Below are 23599 nucleotides of genomic sequence, written 5' to 3'. Positions count from 1 at the left end.
TGGATTTGTCATGCAGGCGTTGACACACCTGGAATCCTTTTATTCAGAACACTTATTGGAAAGGTCTGGTACAATTTGGTGCTCATCTTGTCTCATTAGTAAACAAGTTAGTGTCTTTTAGGAAAGTGCCAGTTGACTTTTTTTTAGTATTTTGTTTCTTATCAGTCATTGATTATTGTTTTTACAATTTCTTTCCAGATCTTAGGGAGCATCGGTTCTGTGGGAGGTGGTTTGGCACTTGGAAAAGAAGGGCCTCTTGTTCACACAGGAGCATGCATTGCCTCTCTTGTTGGACAAGTAAGGCTATGCACATTAGGTCATCATTGATTAGAAGAAAACATCTTTACTCTTATCTGAATCTTAAAATGTATTTTAGCTTTCTACTTTAGGTCTTGACCCTTTATGCTTCAATTGCACATATCTTGCCTTACAAAGGTGACTGTATTTTTTAGTGTCTATTTATAGAAGACAGGGGGATAGAGGGGCCTTAATTTGGGGATGGTGCGGGGACGGCGGGGGGATGACAGCAGGGGACAGCGGGGTGTTGTATATGCTATACATATGGTACTTAAAATGCTAGTTATGAAAATATGTTCTCCAATATAAGATATAAAGATGTAAAAGAGTAAATACTTGAACATTGCATTGAATAAGAACATTGAACATCGAACATAAATAGTTGAATCAACGAATAGTCAACACCGAGGCGTCCTCCATCCTTGGCAGAGGTGGTGGGATTTGGTGGTGCCGCTAGGAATGGGGGGACGGAGTGCATCCCTATCTCCGGGACGTGGGGCAAGAGCGGGGGGGGGGGGGGATGCATTACCATGTTACTATGCTTTTTACATATTTTTAATTTATTCATCTATGATTTTTGTAGCAGTGATAGGAAATTTCTGTGTTAAGTTTATTGTTAACTTCTTCATTTTCTTTGCTTATAATTCGTGATCAGGTCTTGGCAAGTTTCAGTTGTCTTGTCTTTGTGGCTATTTCTGAAATTTTACTAAGTTCAGGGTATGATTCTCTTGAAGTTATCCATCATGGAAAAGGAAAAGAGGTCTAGAGATCGTATGTACTTGATAGGAACAAGTTCAAGGTCATAAAAATTGAGGGGACATCTTTGGGAATAAGGCATCAAAAAGAGAAAATGGCAAAGTATGGTGGATAAGTGGGCATGTGGAGTAGAAAACACACCTTACTAAGGGACAGTGTAGTCAGAGGGATGCAGTAAGCATCACTGCATGTCTTGTCAAATTAGATTTAAAAAAAAAAAATTCAAAGGAAGGCATATTATCTAGATGATTCTGAGGGAGGTGAGTGTCATGGGTTAACAATGCACCTAACAATGTCTCACTCACCTTCAACTAAAAAAATACACACCTAGAGAAGAAAAACACACCGTTTTAGGGAATCAGACAAAAAATAAAGGAAAATTTGAAGTAGCTGATGGAAATTTGTTGGCAAGCATAGATGCACAACATAAGAGGAAATATTGAAGTAGTTGAAGGAATTAGAGTTAATTTAGAGGTGCATGTATTATTACAATAATAGATAGTCGTCTATTATTAGTTAATGGTTATCTATTGTAAATATCTAGTTAGCTTTAGTTAGCTTTTGTTTTTTAGCTTTCTTTGTTAGAATAGAATGCTTTTATTCTTTACGATCGTTTCCTAAGGAAACATCATTTTATCCTTTTGTATAAATTGACCTTTCGGTCTCTATTATTAACAAGCAAGTATTTACTATTACTTCTGTAATATGGTATAAGAGCTTGGATTTTAAATTATTTTATCTGCTCCAAAAATTTCAAAATTCTTTCTAAAGTCTTTCATGGTTTTTTAGGTGCTTCAAAATACCTGACATTGGCTAGGGTTTCAAAGAAACTAGTGTCTGCAAAATCGTGTTTTTTCTTCTAGTTCGGAATCGGACATGTTTGCAACTCGCGATTTTCGATCCCCTATGCAAAATTGCGACTTCAATCTCAGAAATCATGGGTTTTCGTCCTCAGACATCTCAAGTTTTCAAAATTTTGTTTGAAACATCACGTCTATTGTTGTTGAGGCCTTTGTTTTCGACAAATTGTGGCATCCATTCACATTTTTTTGAGTGTCTGTCAAATTGCGATTTTAAGGGTAAAGAATTTGCTTGTTTAGAGTCTATTCTTCCTCCTTTGTACTGTCCTTGCAAAAATGCCTTAGTTTCGAAGAAAAACGGGCATTTTTTGACTTGCAAACACCATTTTTTCTTCTGTTTTTGACCTCCATGGCCGCCAACCTGGTTTTTTGCTTGAAACCCTAGTTTCTTGAGCTTGAAAATTTATTTTGATTTCAGATTCTTGGTGGGTTTTTCGAGAGCTCAACCGAGTTGCCACCAGATTTTTTGGGTACCTCGATTTTCGAGCCAACGGCTCCAAAAAACGACAACATATTCCTTCTGGGTTTTTCAAGAGCTCTTCTAGGTCACTCCATTTTCTTTCGGGTCTTCCATTTTTTTGCCTCAAATAATGTGCCTTCATAGATTTTTACAAATTTTCATTGAAAAACGTTCCATGGCATCTTTGACAAACATTCTGCTCGAGCACAACTCCAAATTCAATGGTCGAAATTATGGCACTTGGAAGTAGCAGATCATCGCAATTTTTGAATATCAGAACACCGATCAACTTGTTCTGGGTGTTACGAAACGTCCGACTTCTCCTGGTCTTGATCAAGATACATGGAATCTGAATAATCGAGAGGCAGTAATGCTTCTCAAATTGTCTGTGGCTGATGATCAGCTTTCTCAGATTCTGTCCGGCAAGACAGTTGCTGAGATTTGGACACATCTTAATGGTCTTCATGACACTTTTGACAAAAGTAGAGTCGTCTTTCTGAAAAACACTTTGTTTTCTATTGTCATGGATGAACACATCTCGCTCCAGGCACACCTGAATCAAATTCAAGAAATTTGTGATTAGTTACTTGCCATTGGTTGCAGGGATGCTTCTCTTCCCCACCCATTAATACTTGACCCTTTTGGTCTTGGGTGTATCCTGAGAGATTCAGAGCCAAGTCTAATGCAAATATCACTTTAACAATTTATATTTATTCCATCCGAAATGATCTTATCTTAGTGATATATGGTCAATACCACTGTATAAGTCAGATCAATGCCTCAAGTAATAAATTAGAATTTGCTTCTTCTATTCATGCACAAAGTATGCCATTAGCAATGTGCTCGATTGAACATTCATAGTGATGACAATTTGTTTCATTACAGTTGTGGGTCTGTATTATTATAAGCACCCGATGAGCATGGTAATAAACGAGATTTGGAAACTTCTATTAGTTTAAGGCAACATTCTATAGCTTTTATTTACAACCATTGTAGCTTCATTCATGATCAAGGATGAACAATGATACTACAACAATTCAATTACATCATTGATTTCCACATTTGAATCAACAAGAATGGAGATTAAATGTCAATAAAATATAGAAAATGGTTGTATGACCTATAGATGGTCGGATGCTTTGTCTATTGCGGCTTGAGAACAATGAGCTCCAACGCGATGAATGCAGTCTGGAACTGATAGCAATAGTGTTGAGTAATTTGCAGCTTTAATATTCTCGCTATGAAGCAGGGATTTTATGATATACTATCGATGCAAGTTGTAGTTGGCTTCCAGCCGTGAGTGAGTTCTTGCTAGAAATGAAACTCAGACCTAAATGCGAGGAGAGAATAAGAATGGTCCCGAGGCAGTGTTTGAAGAAATAAATAGATCATCCAAACGTTATCTCAGTTACAAGAAAGAGAAGAGTGGTGGGGCATGACCAACCATCAGTGACAAGTAACTCCAACAATTTCAAATTTAAAAAAGGAATATAAGCTGATATGAAGGTGGCAATCACTCATTAAAATGGAGCCAATATTAAAGTCATAAAGATTATACTTCCTCATTGTTTTTTTTATATTAAAATATATTGGCATCATTTTATCGATGTCACCTATAGTTGTATGTACATATATACATATATATGTGTGTGCAATTTGGATCATGTAATTCCTTTTATCAATATGTTGATTTATGCACACAGACATGCACACACATATATACATGTAAGTGCAGTTGGATGTTAAAAATAACACGGTGTCAATACATATAGAGTTACTTCCTGGCGACCACTCAACAGTCTTAACGTAAAATAAAAAGAAGGTTACAATTTTATGTTATTAAATGATTAATGTTTTTTTTCTTGCATTAAGAACTGGATGGGTAGCTCATCGTTGTCCAAGGTATACTTTGTGTTGCCCAGCCGCTAAATCCTTCATCAAGATGGTTAGAAACCATCCCTGATGGCCTGTCGATGGGCCTTTTTTGGTGCCCCATTCTCTAAATTCTGTTTAGCAATGATTTCCCCCCTTTTCGTCTTCTCCTGCATCCATAATTTATCCATGATAATAACATATTCCTCAATTTTAAATCAAGATAACTATAATCAAAAGTATGTCATAATTGTCACATCGGCTAACCACCGTAACATTAACGACTATCTTTATAATTTCTTGAAAAGTAAATATTCATTTTTAGTTGAATTGTAATGAACAACTAACAAGCAATTTTCACATAACACAAAATGGTTAACCATAATTTCCATTTCACAAGACCATAACATCCAACTGTTTTTAACTATCTAATTGTCATTCACTTGAAATATATTACAGCTACATGATTATTTTAAATGGACAAAAATTTGGGATGCAACATACCCTTCCCCTTGCGTTCCATCATCCCCGATGAAGTTTATAATATAAAAGAACAAATTTCTACTTAAATAAACAGTCTAGAGTTCTAGTGACAATCTAACAAAGAAGTATTTTTGGTTCAAGTCTTTGGGAAAAGGTGGGGGAATTTCTGGAAGGTCCCATCATAGTCTTCCCAAGTAGCATTTTCCTTGGCATATTGGTCCCACCGGACCTTGCACTGAATTATGTCTTGATTTTGCAAGTGAAGCTTACGCACCTCGAGTATTCTTAGCTGCTCTATTTACTAGCCCTGAATCTCGCACCTGTAAGAGATTCTAGTCAATTATATGCTCATGGTGGGTAACATATTTCTTAAGATATGATACATGGAATACGTCATGCATTCCAGCAAGGGCTGGAGGTAGTGCAATCTTGTAGGCTTCTGGGTTTATGAGTTCTAACACATCAAATGATTCCATGTATCTTGGGGCTAGCTTGGCGTTCTTCCCAAGCTTGATAGTTCTCTTTTGTGGTTTTACTTTTAAAAGACTCTTTTCTCCAATTGTAAATTCTCAAGGTATTCTCTTTATATCTGCGTAACTTTTCTGTCTGTCATATGCCTCCTTCAGTCTTTGATAGATCTGAACTACTTGTTCTTCCATCTCCAATAGCATCTCTGGCCCAATGATGATTCTCTCTTCAATTCGGTTCCAACTTATGGGGGTTTTGCATTTACGACCATATAGGGCCTCGAAAGGTGTCATCTTGATAGTGGATTGATAAGAATTGTTATAAGCAAACTCTACTAAGGGAAGGTACATTTCTCATTGATATTGTCAAGTCTTGCAATACACTCTTAGGGAGATCTTCTAATATCTGATTTACCCTTTCTGTCTGGCCATTGGTTTCAGGATGATAAGTGGAACTAATATTTAGGTTGGTTCCCAAAGCTGAGAATAAAGTTTTGCCAAAATTTTGGATGCTATCCTAGCATCTCTATCATATATCATCGTCTCTAGTATCCCATGGAGTCTGAAAGTTTCTCTAACAAACTTGTGAGTGATCTCTGGTGCTTCATCGTATAAGTTACCTAGTATGAAGTGGGCCACCTTGGTTAATCTATTTACAACCACTATGATGGTGTTATGCCTGTTTCAGATCATGGGTAGCCCTTGAATAAAATCCATGGTAATTATCTGCCACTTCCATTCTGGAACCTCAGTTGGATGCAGTAATCCCACTGGGTAATAGTTTTCTTCCTTGACCCTTTGACACTTGAGGCATCCTGCCACATATTCTGCTATTTCTCTTTTCATCCCTTTCCAAAAATACAAGGGTTTCATATATGCCAACATCTTAGTCACCCCAGGATGTCCAGAATATGAAGCTATGTGGATTTGTCCTAAAATCATCCTTCAGATTTCTGGAACCTTAGGTATATACATCCTGCCATTGTATCTCAAAAGTCCATCCTCTTCTAGTTGGTAACCTGAGGGTCTCAATGAAGTGCTTGACTAACCTCGTTATAGAAGTCTTCACTAAATAGGTGCTGTAATACTTGCTCCTTGAACCCCGTATTTATTGCTACTGTAGTTGATATATCCCTTCACCAGCTCAAGGCGTCTGCTACCTTGTTGTCCTTGCCCTTAATATAATTGCTCTTGAAATCATGATCCTAGAAATTCTAGCCATCTTCTTTGTCGAGCATTAAGGTTAGGCTGAGTAAGTATATAACTTAGCTCGTGATGATCTGATCAGAGTTCAAATGGTTTCCCTATCAAATAGTGCCTCTGCATCTGAAGAGCATGAACAATGGATGCTGATTCCAAATCATGCGTGGCATAATTCAATTCATAATTTTTCAATTTTCTGGATTCATAGGCAATAACTTGATCTTCCTGTATTAGTACACCTCCTAACCCCTCCCCGCATGCATCTATTATAACCATGAATTGGCCTTGTGGATAAGGTACTCTAAGTATTGGGGTAGTGGTTAATTTCTCCTTCAAATATTCAAAAGCTACTTGGCATTTTTCAGTCCAAATGAACTTCTTTCCTTTCCTTTGCAGTGAGGTGATGGGATATGCTATTCTGGAGAAATCTCTAACAAATTTTCTATAAAATCCAACTAAACCCATGAAGCTTTTGACCTTTGTCACATTTATAGGTACGGGCCAGTCTCTAATTGCCTTGATCTTAGTGGGATCTACAACTATTCCTTGAGCTGATATAATGTGCCCCAGGTACTGAATTTCATTTTGATAAAAAGAACACTTGGATAGTTTTCTGTACAATTTATGCTCTCATAGCCTCTGTAAGACTATCTCCAAGTGCTTTTGACATTCCTCCTCATTTTGGGAGTAGATGAGAATGTCATCAATGAAAACTAGCACAAATTTATCCTAACAATCCTGGAAAATGCTATTCATAAGGTTCATGAAAGTTGCTAGAGTGTTGGTCAACCCGAATGGTAGTACGGTAAATTCATAATGTCCATAATGAGTTCTGAAAGCAGTTTTATGAATGTCTTCATCTTTGATGCGGAGTTGATGATAACTAGACCCTAAATCGATCTTGGAAAATACAGTTGCACCTCTCATTTGATCGAATAGATCATCAATTTGGGGAAGCGGATACCTATTTTTAATGGTAACCTTGTTAAGCATCCTATAATCTATGCACAACCTCATGGTTCCATCCTTCGTGACAAACAACATTGGAGCTCGCCAAGGTGAGACAGTGGGTTGGATAAGTTTCTTATCTAATAGTTCCTGAAGCTATATTTGAAGTTCCATTAATTTGGTAGTGGTCATCCGTTAGGGTGCTCTTGATATAGTCTTTGCCCCAGGTATCAAATGTATAGTGAAATTGAACATCCTAGATGGTGGTAGACTAGGGAGCTCTTTTGAAAACACATCCTGAAATTTCTTAAGATATGTGTACTTGCTCTCAAAAGATTTCTCCAATTTTCCTCTAATTTCACTATCCTCTAAGGTGCAGTCATTTTGATAAGCATTCTTTACAAATTCCATTGAGTTTTGTATCTTGACTGTGAAGATTTCACACCCTTTTCTACTAAATCTCTTAAGTTGCATGGCTGAGATTTGGTGAGATTTGATCTCATGCATAATTCCTTATACGCTTATGGGATTCCCTCGGTCGTCTAGACACACTATTGTCTTGGCAAGACAATTCACCTTAGCCTTATGCTCACAAAGCCAATTTATACCCATGATGATGCCATAGGACCCAAGAGGTGCTACATACATATTCATTTTCGTAGAGAAGTTCGGAAAGTCACCCCGGGCCTCAAATGGACACTGCTCTACCTTAGCCCTTGTCTGGTTTGCATACTCAACGGTCTATGATTTTGTCATAAAACCAGTTCTTTTAGGAAATCTACTCAACAATTTTGGGGAGATAAAACATTTAGCTACCCGTGTATCAATTAGTATAGAATTAGGCTTTCCAGAGATCTTACTTGGGGTTTCTATTGGACCTAGTTGCTGTTCGGCTTGTCGGTTATCTAGTGCTCCATGAATCCTTTGCTGATATACGACCTATTGTGGTGGTAATGGGGATCGAGGTGGCTAGTTGGTATTTGGCTTGTTAGGGCACTTGTTGGCATAATAATCCCCACCACATGTAAAACATCCCGACGGTGGTCCTTTCTTTTCATTTCCTTTATTGCCCTTGTTAAAGTTGGAGTTACCCGTGAACTCTTTGCCACCATTGCCCTTGGGTTCTAGTTGATTGGTCGTGAAGTTCTTAAAATGCTTTTTATGTGGCCCTGAATTTGACCATTTTGTGTTCCAGCTGGTTTTTCTCTTATTATGTCGGATAGAGTTATCCCTTTTTATTTTATGCTTGTGTTGGATGGCTCTCTGCAAAGCTTCCTCCGTAGTTCGTGGAGTGAGGACATCCATTGCTTCCCCGATCCTATTGTTCAAACCCATAATGAACTTTCTAACTTTCAGGTTCTTGTCTTGTTGGTACAGAGGTACATACTTCAGCAGTTGAGTGAACTTTTCCAAGTACTTGTGTACAAATAAATCTCCTTGCTTAAGGTTCTGAAAGTCTAACAACTTCTTATCGTAGAAGGTCTAGGGCAACCATCGGTTTTTAAAAATGGAGACGAATCCCTTGTAACCTCAATTGTCTTAATGTTGAGCTCTATCTTAGTATTTCCTGACCAAGTAGCTACTTCACCTGAAAGGTGGTATATTCCCCTAACTGCTTTTGAAGTTTTGGAGAAACTCCTGATCTCAAAATATTGTTCCATCGCAGTTAACTAGGCCTCTGCATCATCTCCAGATTCGGAGCCCGAGAACCTAGGTGGTTTGATCTTTTTAATATTCGAGGACAAGTTGCTAGCTATCTCTAGGTTCTTTTGTTTATTAATTTGGGTGGGTGAGGCTTGAATACCTCTTTCGTTGTGGCCAGAATTTTCAGGTTCAATTTTAGGTGGAAGTGAGGAGTATGTCTCCTCTTGACCTCGCTCGACCTGGGCTGCCAGTTCATTCATTTTCTTTTCCATGTTTTCCAGCTTCGTTTGCGTGTCTTGCAAAACTTGAAGCAATTATTGAAGGGGATATGAGGATTGATATCATTGGTCACTTCATTGTCCACGGTGTTTCCATTGTTGTTCATGTTTCCTATGTTTTTTTAAAATCTCTTGTAGTGTAGATTTTTTTTTCTTAGGTCAATATCATGCTCGCATTTAGATGTATAGGATTGCCCAGAAAGATGTAAAGATAACGAAAGATGTTTTGCTAATTGCTCATTTTATTATATTCATCAAAATTGCTTGTTACAACTATAACAACTTTATTTACAAAAATCTTCTCCTTTGAGGACACAAAACAAAAATTATAATTGCAATTCGGATACCCTGTTCTTGGGTATTTTGTTTAGTTTCATTCTTGGGCTTATCCTACATGTACATTTTTCACGAAAGATCATGAGAGGATAAGTTTGTCGGGTACATGCCTTGATAAGTTCGTTTCTTAGTATTGCCTTCTTGGTAGGAGTCCATCTGACCCTTTCCTTGTTCATTCATTGCAAGGCGTGTGCTATGGTTTCATCATCATGGGGTATGGAGCAATAGGAATAATATGCTTGAACATGGTCTTTATTAGATAAAAGAATATGGGATGCTGGGGTTTTGTTGCAAGGAGTCTTCTAGATATACATCCCGCTAACAATTAAATCTGTATTTTCAGTTTTCCTAGTGTGGTTAAGTGATGAGCCCAAGGTTCAAAGTTGAACCCAATGCTCTAATACCATATTTAACATACCATTTTTTCTAAACTAATAGAAGAATCATATTCTAAGGTAAAATTGTATTTCATAATAGAATGACATAAAGGTAGTTATATTCGTTACTTCACTTAGAATGAAAAAGTTAACAACTAATTTCATTGTACAAGAATAAGTAAAACAAAAATATAATAACGACCTTTTCTAGTTCACATGAAAGGAAACTACTTTAACTTCCATATCTAACTTCTGCCAATACATTCCCTAGGAGCATCATAACAATACACACACACACACACACACAGACACAGACACATACCTCAAAATAAAACATTAATTTAAGATAAAGAATACATGAAAGGAACAAGTGTTATACATGTATCAAATAATTGTCATTGTGTTGTGCAAGCCTCGACATCTGGTGAAGAGGAGAAGCATTGGCATAGGCTTAACCTCCCAACCGCGGACCTTAACTTATCCCTACACAATCTCATTTGAGAAAGACTCTCCCTACTTCGAGGTTAGGCTTGCGGCACGATGGTTGTGCCGCTTGAGCATCTCGGTGTTGCCACTAACCTACCTTGGCCAAGGATTTCAATGGGCTATTAATGAGCCTGATCATCCACCGCTCAACTTGACAACAAGAATATAATGTGGACAACCATGACTTGACTCAATATACGTAGTTTAATTATTCATATACTTCCATTTACTGATATTCATTTGTTCTTCCAGGGATGCTTCTCCTCCCCACCCATTAATACTTGAGCCTTCTGGTCTTGGGTGTATCTTGGGAGATTTAGAGCCAAGTCTAATGCAAATATCACTTTAACAATTCAGATTTATCCCATTCAAACTGATCTTATCTCAATGGTATATGGTCAATACCATTGTATATATTAGATTGATGCCTCAAGTAATATATTGAAGCTTGCTTCTAATATTCATGCACTAAGTATGCCATTAGCAGTGTGCTCGATTGGTGTTACATCCCAATTTTTGACCTAGTTTAAAATATAGCTGTTGAGGTTTGCATGAAGTCAGGTGGCAGTTTAATTTGATATAATCTGGCGAAATGGTAAGATAGTTGGTCGTTATGATTTCAAGTGAAGATGACATGTTAGTTGATCATTAATTGCGAATTCATGGAATTAAGATGAAAGGTTAACTGTTATGATTATTTATGATTTAATAATATATAAATTATTTACGAAGAATTTCCTTGCAGGAAGCATGTCAAAGGGGTGAAAGCATTGTTAGAAAAGAATTAGGTAGAGCATCACCATCATTGGGCAAACAGGCAAAGTACCTAGCCAGAATACATCTGCGGGACTCGCATGAGTTATTTAATAATTTAATCAAAATAATTGAGTTAAAATATAAAACGTATCTTAAAGGATTTTAATTTATCTTTCATCAAATTATTTTAATAATAATTTATATTCGTGCTTACAATATAAAAATGATTTAGTATCATTATAAATTAATAAATAAGTGATGTTCGCATGTAAATGTAAATATAAGATTATAATAATATTCAAAATATAATATTCGAATTATTATTTTTCTTCCAACTCTACTCTTCGTTTTTAATATCTTTGCTTTTTAACACTTGCCATGGTTAATTGATTTTATTTTTTCGGCATTCGAATTGTCTTTTCAACTCCTTATTCTTTTTCCCTCTTTATTTTCTTTTTCATATATTATTGACTTTTTGCATTCGAAGCCTTCTTGATAACTGAAGGTAGCCGAATAGCCAAGCCGACCTTTAGATAAGAGTTTCGATGATCGTTTTGGGAATAACTTCTCCCTCTGCATTTTCATGACCCTTCCAATCACCTGGTATTGCTTTCAATTAGTGTCAAGAGTTGAAAATTAACACTCTCCTCTGGCTCTTGTGCTACGACACATTCATTCTTTTGTGCTTAGAAACCCGTCTGAACCATCTAATAATATACCCATTGTAGGAGGGCATGGGCGAGAGGAAATAACACTAGGGAGTAGTGATATGGCATACGCCTTCCTCTCTCCACTATTCTTTCCATATGATCATAGGAAGAGAAGTGCGAGAGTTTATTGTTTTCGGCCACAGGGTACAAAACGTTCAGGTCACGTTAGTGTATGCATATGCTTTTTCGTTATTCAATATGACTAGGAAACCCTCTATAAATCAGCCGCGGTTCACAGTGCAGTAGTCAAGGAACCGTCCAAGCATTTAAAGGAGTCACGCAAGGCATTTATCATATTTTGTTGTTCTTATTTATTGCCAAGTTCGTAGCTCAGCAAACCCTGTATATATTTATGTTCTAAGTTCCATGGGATTCTCAGTTTTTCTTTTTCCGTACTATAACAGCAGTAGTAGAAGATAGTGATATTGATATTATACAGTTTCATTGAAATGCAAAGGATGAAAGATGAAATTAGATATTTATACATTTGTACTCTGATCCTAATAATGGAAACCATGTTGTACAATTAGGCAAATATATCTTGGAATCAAATTATAATTAAATCCCAAATTGTGAATGTACTACGTCTAAAACAAATTCTGAACCCACCTTTTTCCTTTCAATCTGAATCAATAAGAGAAGATTCTTGTTTAATATCTCTTTGATAATCTTTGATTTTAACTTAGAGTATCAACCTTGAATAAGCTACAATAAACTTGAATAACAATTTTGATGAGAACTTAATTCATTCTTTTCTTGCATTATGAGATGATAAATGAATCCACACCATGGAATTCACCGGCATGGTAGCTTGAAATGGCGAGGAGGTGTTGTGGGTTTGCAAGAACGTGGAGAAGAATTCAGTTATGAATAAATTAAATAATTAAGCATTTGAATTTTGAGATCTTTTAAGAACATAGATTATGTAAATATAGAATGCAAAATGATGTATAATTGATAGAGCCATCTGCTCTAAGAATTTCGAATACCGAGAACTCACTTGGCTGTATAGCCAAGAAGATGGTTGATGAGGTGAGAGAAAAGAATCATCAATAATAAGAACTAGTATCAGTTATGACATCTCAATATTTATCATTTAATATGAATTAATTAATAACTCCTGCATAAATTGTGATCTCCTGCTGCCAAGTCGTATGGTGAGTTAATTACTGAGAAGTGTAGTAGATGGCAAGATGACCCCTGTCTGTTCTGGGTAGGGAGGACCTTTCTCATTAGAGATCGTGAGGGGATAAGATTTGGTCCGAGGTTGGGTGGTTAAGCCCTTGATAATGTTTCATGTCTCTCAAGTTATCGGACATGTGTTAGATGGAGATAAGCCATGCATTCAATTGTTTATTGGAAAACAGGTATTATCACTTTTATTTATGAGGTAAGATTAAATTGAATTATTTCATTGTTACCATCATTTTACTTTAATTTATATGAATAACGATTATAAGTATATTTCTAATTTTGAGTTACTGTCACAGTTAAGTAATTGGAAGGGAAGGAAATCCAAAGCCCTAATTGATTGAGTGACAACTGGAACCCTACATGATATAGCGGTATTAGAAGCCCTAATTTGAAACCGTGGTATTGAAAGCCCTATTTGAACCAGTGGTATTGGAAGCCCTATTTGAACCAGTGGTATCAGAAGCCCTAATTGAATCCGTGGTTGCGGAAGCCCTAAGTGAATTAGTGGTATCAGAAGCCCTAAATGAACCGAAGGTAAACAATGCTCTAATTGATACAGTGGTATGTGATGCCTTAATTTTATATTGGTATTTAATGATAATCATCATTTATTTTTGGTTTAACAATATTGGATAGAAGTTGTTTTTGTGGTATTGTTATAGAGGTATTAGTGGACTAACCTGGGTGGTTGCAGAAGCATCCCTAATTGATTTTAATCTCAGTTTTCCAAGGTATGTGGTTTTCAATTTCTATAGTGATTTCATTTGAAGGTATTTCAAGTTTATAGTTAAGAAATTTTGTCTAACTGATTTTTAACGGTAAATCTTATTCACTTGAACATGAATGATATAACTGTCTTCCTATGAAATGAAGTAATAATTGTATTCTTTGAGTATGATAGATGTTAATTTAGACCCGTGAAATCGGGATGTTACAATTGGACATTCATAGTGATGAGAATTTGTTTCATTATAGTTGCAGTTCTGTAATATAATTAGCACCCGATAAGCATGGTAATTAAAGAGATTTGGAAATTTCTATTACTTTATTAAACAAAATTCTATAGCCTTTATTTACAGCCATTGTAGCTTTGTTCATGATCAAGGATGAACAATGATACTACAACAATTCAATTACATCATTGATTTCCACATTTGATTTGACAAGAATAGAGATTAAATGACAATAAAATATATGAAAAGGTTAAATGACTTGTAGATGGTTAGATGCTTTGTCTATTGCGGCTCGAGAACAATGAGCTCCAACTCGATGAATTTAGTCTGGAACTAATAGCAATAGCATTGAGTAATTTGCAGCTTTGATGTTCACAATATGAAGCAGGGATTTTATGATATACTATTGATGGAAGTTGTAGCTGGCTTTCAGTCGCGAGTGAGTTCTTGCTAGAAATAAATCTCAGACCCAAACGTGTGGAGAGAATAAGAACGCCCCTTAGGTAGTGGAGGAAGAAATAAATAGATCATCCACACATTATCTTAGTTACAAGAAAGAAAAGAGTGGTGGGGCATGGCCAGCCATCAGTCACAAGTAACTCCAACAATTTAAAATTTAAAAAGGAATATAAGCCAATATGAAGGTGGCAATCGCTCATAAGTATGGAGCCAATATTAAAGACATAAAGGTTATACTTCCTCATGTGTTCTTTTTTATAATCAAAATGTATTGGCATCATGCTATTGGTGTCACCTATAGTTGTACGTACATATATACATATATATGTGTGTGCAATTTGGATCATCTAATTCCTTTTATTAATATGTTGATTTATGCACACACACACACATACATATACAATTAGGTGCAATTATAGATGTTAAAAATAACATGGTGTCAATATATATATAGAGTTAGATAGTGGAAACCACTCAACGGTCTCAGTATAAAAGAAAAAGAAGGTAACAATTTTATGTTATTAAGTGTTCAATGATTTTTTTTCTTGCATTAAGAATCGATTGGGTAGCTCATCGTTGTCCAAGGTATACTCAATGTTGCTTAGCTGCTAAATCCTTCACCAAGATGGTTAGAACCCATACCTGATGGCCTGTTGATGGACCTTTTTGGTGCCCCATTCCTTAAATCCTATTTAGCAATGCATTCTCCTACATCCGTAAAAGAATATTTCCACGATAATAACATATTCCTCAATTTGTAAATCAAGATAACTATAATCAAAAGTATTTCATAATTGTCACAAAGGCTAACCACCATACCACTTATGACTATCTTTATAATTTCCTGAAAAGTAAATATTCATTTTTAGATGAATTGTAACAAATAACTAACTAGTAGTTTTCACACAAATCAAAACGCTTACCCATAATTTCCATTTCACAAGACCATAACATGCAGCTGTTTTTAATTATCTGAGTGTCATTCACATGAAATATATAATGGCTCTATTATTACAACGGCTCTTTGTTAGTTTTTCCTTCAATTCCCTTTGTTTTTTCTTAGATTTTTTTTTGGGAGGGCAAAGTGTGCCATCATTACACATTCGATCCTTATCCCAACACAGAGGATCTAGAGAAGATGCATACCATATATACTAATTCAATAGTTGGGGAAAATAAAGAATGAGTTAATATTTATTTGGTCATCAGAATCCTATGCAGTACACACTATCCCTGCGAAGATGTGTGAATATGGCCGATGAATTTGGCTGCCTAGTACTTCGATAATGTTGAGCACTGTTTCAATAATGGCGAGCCTAAAGTTCAACGCTTCATTGTCCTCCTCATTTGAACTAAACATTTTAAACAAGGCATTGTGAAATGTATCATAGTCTCTATCACACGGATGTTACAGGATCCATCTAGTACCTGACTCCCACGACTTGTTCTCAAGTTTAGCCTCGATCACCTACAAAAGATGCGCCCGATGTTTCTCATAAGTTGAGATTTTGAATTGTGAGATGGAACAAAAGGATTTTGTTCATGTTCCTTTAATGGAGATCTCATACTATAAGATCATTTTGGTTCCTTGCAATAAATTTGTGATTGCAAAATTATTGAACAATAATATGAGTCATTTTTTTAATAAATATTCAAATGAACATTTCTTTTTTTATAGCTATGGGGTTTTCAAACTTAATTAAAAGAGAAATAATAGAAATATAAATAATATAGTAGATAGATGATATAGAAAAAGATGAGAATTGGGAGATGATTTTATATAATTGAAAATCGTTAGATAAGATTTTTTTATGAATTAAGGGAAATTTAGTTAACAATGTTATTACCTACATAGTATGGAGAATGTGCCACTTTTAATTTCAATGAGCTGCTCTACATTTTGTGAAATTGCTCTCAAGATTCTTATATAAGTGAAGTATGAGAACTTTCTAGGAGGTCACTTATGTATTCCTTCTTCTCAAACATGCTTAACCATGAAGTTTCCTCTTTAGTTAAGCCCACTTTCTTTGCAACTCCATTTAAAGGAGAAGGAGACTACATTGGTTTCTCACTCCTTCAACCCCCAATATATTAAATAAGATATATCTTGCTATCGGTGTAATCATTGTGCCTCTTTTAGGTGCTTGTGGTATTTTTATAACTTCAATGTTTGAACATATATATACAAATTTATAATATACACATGCATATGCATTCACACGCACACACACATGTACATACACATGCAAACTTGACAAAAGGACTCACAACGTACCCAAGTGCCTAGGAAGTACTTGTGGGTGGTACACAAGCATATATATCAAAATATGTGCATGCATATAAAATATAAAATATAATATGCTTTAGTATTACATTTTCATCAAATCTTTGGATGAATATACCAAATGAATCTCTGTATTAAGTCTTTAAAAATTTAGTAGCAAAATATGAATTACCAAAGACTGTATGATGCTTTTGATGAAGAAAATATGAATATTAACACATGCGTGCAAAATATGAATTATGGAAGACTATATGATGTTTTGATGAAGAAAATATGAATATTAACACACATACGTATGCGCGCGCACACACGCACCCGCATGCATACACATGCACGTGCATGCATGCGCACGCACACACGCACATACACTTGCATGCACACACACACACACACACTGCGCGCGCACACAGACACCCGCGCATGCATTGCATGCGTGCATGCACTGCACTGCATGCGTGCACGCACACACACCCCCCCCCACGCACGCGTGCGTGTGCACATGCATATGCACGCTAACTTAAATGGGAAATCGGACTTAGAATCACTTGTCTTATGTTATTAGTATTCCTTTTTTATTGAAAGGTATGTAATGATTTTCTCTTTGTCATTGGTGAGTGCAAACATCAAGCAAAGGATCTTTAGTCTTCAATAGTCGAAATGCAATAGTCAACTTCAAGATGAGTTATAGAAATCTTCTCCACCTAAGTACATGGCTTGCACCTCTTGAGCTACATTGAAAGATTGAGTTGACATGCATTAGATTTGATTTCTTGGGGAATGGCCTTAGGTTCACAAAATGATCATATATGTTGGTTGACATAACATTGGAATGATACACCACTGATGAAACAACTTTCAGTTCTGTTACAATCATAGGTTGTTAGTTTCTTTGCTATAGAGAGGAATTGGTCCACATGTAGCTTCATCCACTCAATTAAGTTTACATCTAGATGAGTACAGAAAATAGTTGAAGTTTATAGTGGTTTGAGACTTTAGGATTAGCAGCTTCGATGCACACTTTGGGATGGTGATCAAAGATGTTATGTAGATTGAGCAGCAGTTGCAGCTAAATCGGCCAAGTTGCCACTGGGTGAACCACAGCTTGATCCCCAAAGAGACCCATATTTAGAGAGCCTAGATGAGTCATATGTGATGTCCCCATTCTGAGATAGAAGTTATTAATAAATTATATTAAAATTTAAATATAAAAGAATAAAAATAAAATTTTAATTAAAAATATAAAATGAGAAAATTTTAAATACAGCATAATTAAATTTAGTTAAGTTAATGAAGGGTCAAGACTCAAAATGCATGAAATGAAAAGTTGTTACTCCATCAAACATGAGATATAAAAAGGAAGAGAGCTTCATTTGAGAGGGGAAAAGAGGACCAGAAAAACGAATATGTGAAGCAAGGAAGAATTAATAGAAGTGAAATAAGAGTTGAGAAGAAAAAAAGGAAGCGACAGCTTCAAAGGACAAAAGTGATGGAGGGCTGTGACTTTTTGAATATGTGGTAATTATGAAGGTTTGGTAATCTTTCAAAGAGGGACAATTATGAAGGCTTGTGACTCTTTCAGTGGGCATAAATGAAGGGTTGTGACTCATCCAAAGAGTGGTAATTGTGGAAGGTTGTGACCTTTGCAAAGATAGCTGTGATGAAAAGGTGCGACTCTCCCCCACATTGGAAGATCTAAATGGGAGATGTTTCATTTGAGGACATCTAAGGGAGCTCAGTTTGGGGAATAATATATAATTCTCAAATGCAATAATGTGAAGTGGTGACTCAATTCTAATGGAAGGTGGTGACGTTTTCACCAATAAAGTTTGAAGGAGATTTCATTCCAAGCAAAAAATAAGCAACAAGAAGAGAGTATTATTTAGACTTTGAGAGCAGACTGAGCAGAAGAATTCCACTTGATAGAGGAGATTGTTATAAGAGATCAACCTGATATGAGAAATCAGACTTCAGATTTTCATAAAGCTTATCTCATCTTATTTGAGTAAGAATTACATCTCAAACTACATTTTTGCTCCTGTTTCATTTTTGATTTGTGAATTTAGGGCAAAGTATGAGGTGATCCCACAACGGGACATCACAAGTTTTTTTTTTTTATGCTGCCATATCTTTCAAAGGAGTTAAGAATTTTAAATAACGAAATCTTCTTACAATGTTGGTGTGATACTGCTGTCATTGTCACAATAAAAACTACAAATCATGATATATTATGCAAAACAACAAAATTTCTTTCCTTTAAATTTTCTATCACTTCTGTATTGCTATCAGCCTATGACTGATCAATTCAATCATGTTTATTAAAATTTGAGACACCGATTCAATTTTTTATATTGAAATCGATAGCTTATATGAATTTCTGAAATTTTAATGTCAAGTGTAGCCAAACGTTTTGAGTATCACTGTGCATATGTGTGTTTTTCAATTCCCCTTCCCTTGCATCCCTCTCCCTCCACTCACACACACTGCTGTCCCTAAAAGTGTCCCCCTGGATTTTCATCCTGTGCTCCAAATGGCCATGGAACATAGCTATTTTCTTCTTTTCTGGAGGTTATTGCACCTTTTCCAATTAATTGAGCTTTATTAAAACTAACATTTTGAACAATCTTAAGAAAATGCTTTATATTCTTATAGTTGAGCATATTTTTATTGATTCTAAACTCGTTATTTTTGGTTTTGGTATATGAGGTGATCTCTTCATTGCATCTGATCTGGTCTCTGCATGCAAACTTTTGATACAGGGCGGCTCTACAAAGTACCATGTCAACTCAAGATGGTTCCAGGTTTTTAAAAATGACCGAGATCGTCGTGATCTTGTAAGCACTTTCAATATGCTATTCCTCGTAGTTGTTAATACAGGATATGCATTATTCCACGGTGCAGGATTAAAACAAGCACTGTATAAATACAGTACTTAACAAAATGTGAGCAAAATAATTTTGTTTTAAGAGGTCAATGCTGTATACTGCAATTTATTTACATAGATAATCAATTATTTTTCTACTACGGTCAAATTTCTTTATAGACGATAAGAAAAGAACAATTAAATAATATTGATGTCCGTAGACGACCAAATAGTTAAAATGGGACTCAAAGTTACCACCACTAGAGATACAACAAGGATGCAGAAAGATCTTAGAAGAGATATTTAGGTAGAGATAAACTGAAAGCAAAAAGACAACAATAAGAGAGTCTAGCTAACAAGGCTATGGCAGGTGATGAACACAAGGTGGCTAAATCACAGATATGTCAAGATAATAATGACATGTGTTGCAAACAAATTGAATGACCATAGGAAAGAAAGACATGTTCATTAATATTATACAGCAGATTTACTTGTTTGACACAGATCTATATGATTTGAAGCTTTCATATTTTATATTCACATCTCTATTTTATTTTTGACTTTACAGTGGTACTGTCTTGTTATGCATCTTTAGGTAACATGTGGATGTGCTGCTGGTGTTGCTGGTGCTTTCAGAGCACCTGTTGGTGGTGTGCTATTTGCACTTGAGGAAGTTACATCCTGGTAAACAAGCACATCAATGCTTATTAGTGATCACTACTGTGTTATTTTTTTTTATTGTGGTTTTGCTTTCACTGTACTTTTATCACCTTGATACTCATAGACAATAGTCTAGTAGTATATTAGAAGAAATATATGTGCATAAATGTCCGACATACCCCCTTGGGATCTGTGACATAGTTAAATAGCCTCTTGTAAGATACTCACTTGGGACAGTAGCGGTTTCCTAAAAAGATACATCTTTTGGGAGAACAACCAGCTCAACTACACTTATGTGGTACCAGAGCACGATCATAGGTTCAAATCCCCTTGGGTAATGCTGAGGGGGAGATTATTGGTAAGTGTAAAACATATTCCCTCATGATTCGCAGCATGGTTTAACAGCCTCATGTGACATCCTTAATTGGGATGATAATGATTTCTTAAAAGGATGCATATTTTGGGAGAAACAGTCAGCTCAACTCCCAATAATATATTCAAAGAACACCTATATGTTTGACATAAGGCTTGAGAACATCTCTTGGAAGGTTTATTGAAGCTTTTAGTGTGCATTGCACCATGTCACTCAAAATAGGACCAGGATACTTAGTTCAACAGTGTTCGTTAATTGGTAGAAATAGTGCCCTTGATCTTCAAACTCTCTCTAATAAAGAGTCACTTGTAAATAATTTTTTTTTGATTTCCCTTTTCCAGAGTATGACAATAGACTTAAAATATAAGAATAATAAAAAGTAATCATAATTATAATGTATATAAGTTTAATTATATTTGTGAAACAATAAATTTATATATACAAATATCAAACTTAATAAAGGGGAATTTAATAATGAATAACAATGATATTAAATTATTAGTGGGGTTTCAGGTCCCCTCAAAACCTATTTATGTTATTAATAAAAAAAAAAAAATATTAAATTACAACAAAATTAAAATATACAATATATAAATAAAGATTATTATTATAATAATAAAATAAATAAGAAATATAATGTTAAAATAATTAAATAATAATTAGATGATAAATGATGATAAAATTAGAAAAAACTAAATAAATAAGAATGAAAGATTAGGAACATTTATTTTATTAATAAATCATACAATATAACATCTTAAATAATTTTATTATTATTAATACTCAAGTCAACAAGGGGCGCATGCGCCAAGGTTCCTGCCTTAATGATTTTATGGTTGATTGAAGTAGGTTTTGGTTAGAATATAATGTATTTAATTTAATAAAATAACAAATAAATAGTAATGAAAAAATAATATTATAGTGCTAAACTAAATTAAATTATAGAGTATAGTTAGTATATTATTAAATTATATAACTGCAATGATGTATATTAATTAAAATAGTAAAAGAATATATAAATAAACATTATAGTATCCTGTTAAATTAAAATTAGATGACATCCTAAAGAACATTTATCATACCAAAGATATTTATCAACTAATTATATATAAGATACAGATAAATTATATTATTTAAAAAAAAAAGAGTTAAATTGATTCATTTTAATTATTAAATTGTTTGATATATCTTGTTTAAGCGATAAATTCATCCAATTGAAGAAGTTGGACAATATTCTTAAGCTTAAATCTAATGCATAAAAATAGATAAACAAAATTAATTTAAAAATAACATTTACGCTTTAAAAAAATCACACACACTTATAATAAATAAAGTTGATAATATACAAAGCTAAACAATTTGAACTTTATTAAAATTGATACAAAATTAATATTATGTATTTTAAAGTATAAATTAAAAATATCAATATAATAAAAATTATATATGTTAAATAAATGTATACTCTAATAAAATTATATATAAAAAAAAAAAAAAAAATCTATTAAAAGCACTGATTTAGATATGTAAAAATTAAAATAATTAAATTCTAATTTAAACTTATATATAAATTAAAATGAAAATAAATATGAAATTAAACTATATAAAAAATATTTTTTTGAAAATTGACAATTTAAAAGAGTTAAAATGTCTATGTTTGATTATAATATCTATATTTGAATAACATTTTACAAATTACAAAAATAAACATCAATTAAAACTGATTGTCTTTTTAAAAAAAAGTTTATCCACTTGTCACAAATGTGGAAAAGATAAAATTGAAATTATTGCATTCATTAATAGAGGTGTTAGAAAAATGATTTAAAAAAAAATGTTTATTCACTTGTCCCAAGAAAAGATAAAGTTGCAATCAATGCTTGCATTAATCATAGTTGTATTTTTGTTGAAGAAAATTGAATTTCTTCATTGCCTTTTTGATCATGAGCCAATAAAGTTTTAAAAAAATTGTATTTTTCAATTCCAAAAAAAATGCAAATTAATAAACCTTTTGCAAATATTAGTATATCAATGAAATTTTTAGATTATGGAACTAATATGGAACTTGGTGATTCCATTAGTTTCAACTAATAATACTGTAGTCATTAACATTTTGTTAATATTCTACTTATTAATAATGTAACATGCAATTATTAATATTGCAATATATGATGATATTAAACAAGAATATTATAATATAATTAAATATTTATTTTAATTTCTAATATTATAATAATGTTATTATAGTATTAACATTCCAAACCCAGTAATATTTAATATTATTTTAATGTCTGCTACGACCATAGTATGTTATTAATTCTTATTTACCACCATATGAAAAGTCATGTCTCTTTCCCAATATGCATTGACTCTAGAATATATTGGAATCAATTTACGTTCTTAAGGAAAAAGAAAAGAAAAGCATGGAATCAGCATTTGTAGAGTACAGTCAGCCTTAGTACTACTTAATCAGCATTTCTTTAGGAAAAGGTCAGCCGATTTAATGTTCCAATCCACCTTTACACCATTGGACATCATTGACTTACGACTTCCACTCAACAGCTTTCAGCCAATCAAATTTAAACATTCATTACAGACAATAATTATATTTGTTAAACTATATATTTATATATACAAATATCAAACTTAATAAAAGGGAAATTAATAATGTATAACAATAATATTAAATTATTAATGGGGTTTTGGGTCCCCTCAAAACCTGTTTTTGCTATTAATTAGAAACAATAATATTAAATTACACTAAAATTAAAAGATAAAACATATAATGAAGAATATTTTCAGTATAATAAAATAAATAAGAAATATAATGTTAAAATAATTAAATAATAATTAGATAATAAGTGATGATAAACTTAGAAAAACTAAATA

General features: G+C 34.0%; 1 protein-coding gene across 11 annotated transcripts in view; it reads left to right on the top strand.

The window, feature by feature from the left end:
* The window catches only part of CLC-D (chloride channel D), a 192593-nt gene that overhangs the window by 88379 nt on the left and 80615 nt on the right, over positions 1-23599 (top strand). For all 11 annotated transcript variants that reach the window (XR_016363934.1, XR_016363935.1, XR_016363930.1 and 8 more), the window contains exons 5-8: positions 17-63; positions 199-297; positions 19580-19654; positions 20279-20367. Coding sequence is in view for 4 of the 11 variants with exons in the window: in XM_089825895.1 (XP_089682021.1) it covers positions 17-63; positions 199-297; positions 19580-19654; positions 20279-20367 (310 nt within the window). In the remaining 7 variants the exon portion in view is untranslated. The remainder of the gene's footprint in view (positions 1-16; positions 64-198; positions 298-19579; positions 19655-20278; positions 20368-23599) is intronic.

Source organism: Cupressus sempervirens, chromosome 4 (assembly GCF_028749045.1).
Source record: "Cupressus sempervirens isolate cs-2001-9-10 chromosome 4, ASM2874904v1, whole genome shotgun sequence".
NCBI lineage: Eukaryota > Viridiplantae > Streptophyta > Pinopsida > Cupressales > Cupressaceae > Cupressus > Cupressus sempervirens.
This window is presented reverse-complemented; position numbering and strand designations above follow the sequence as displayed.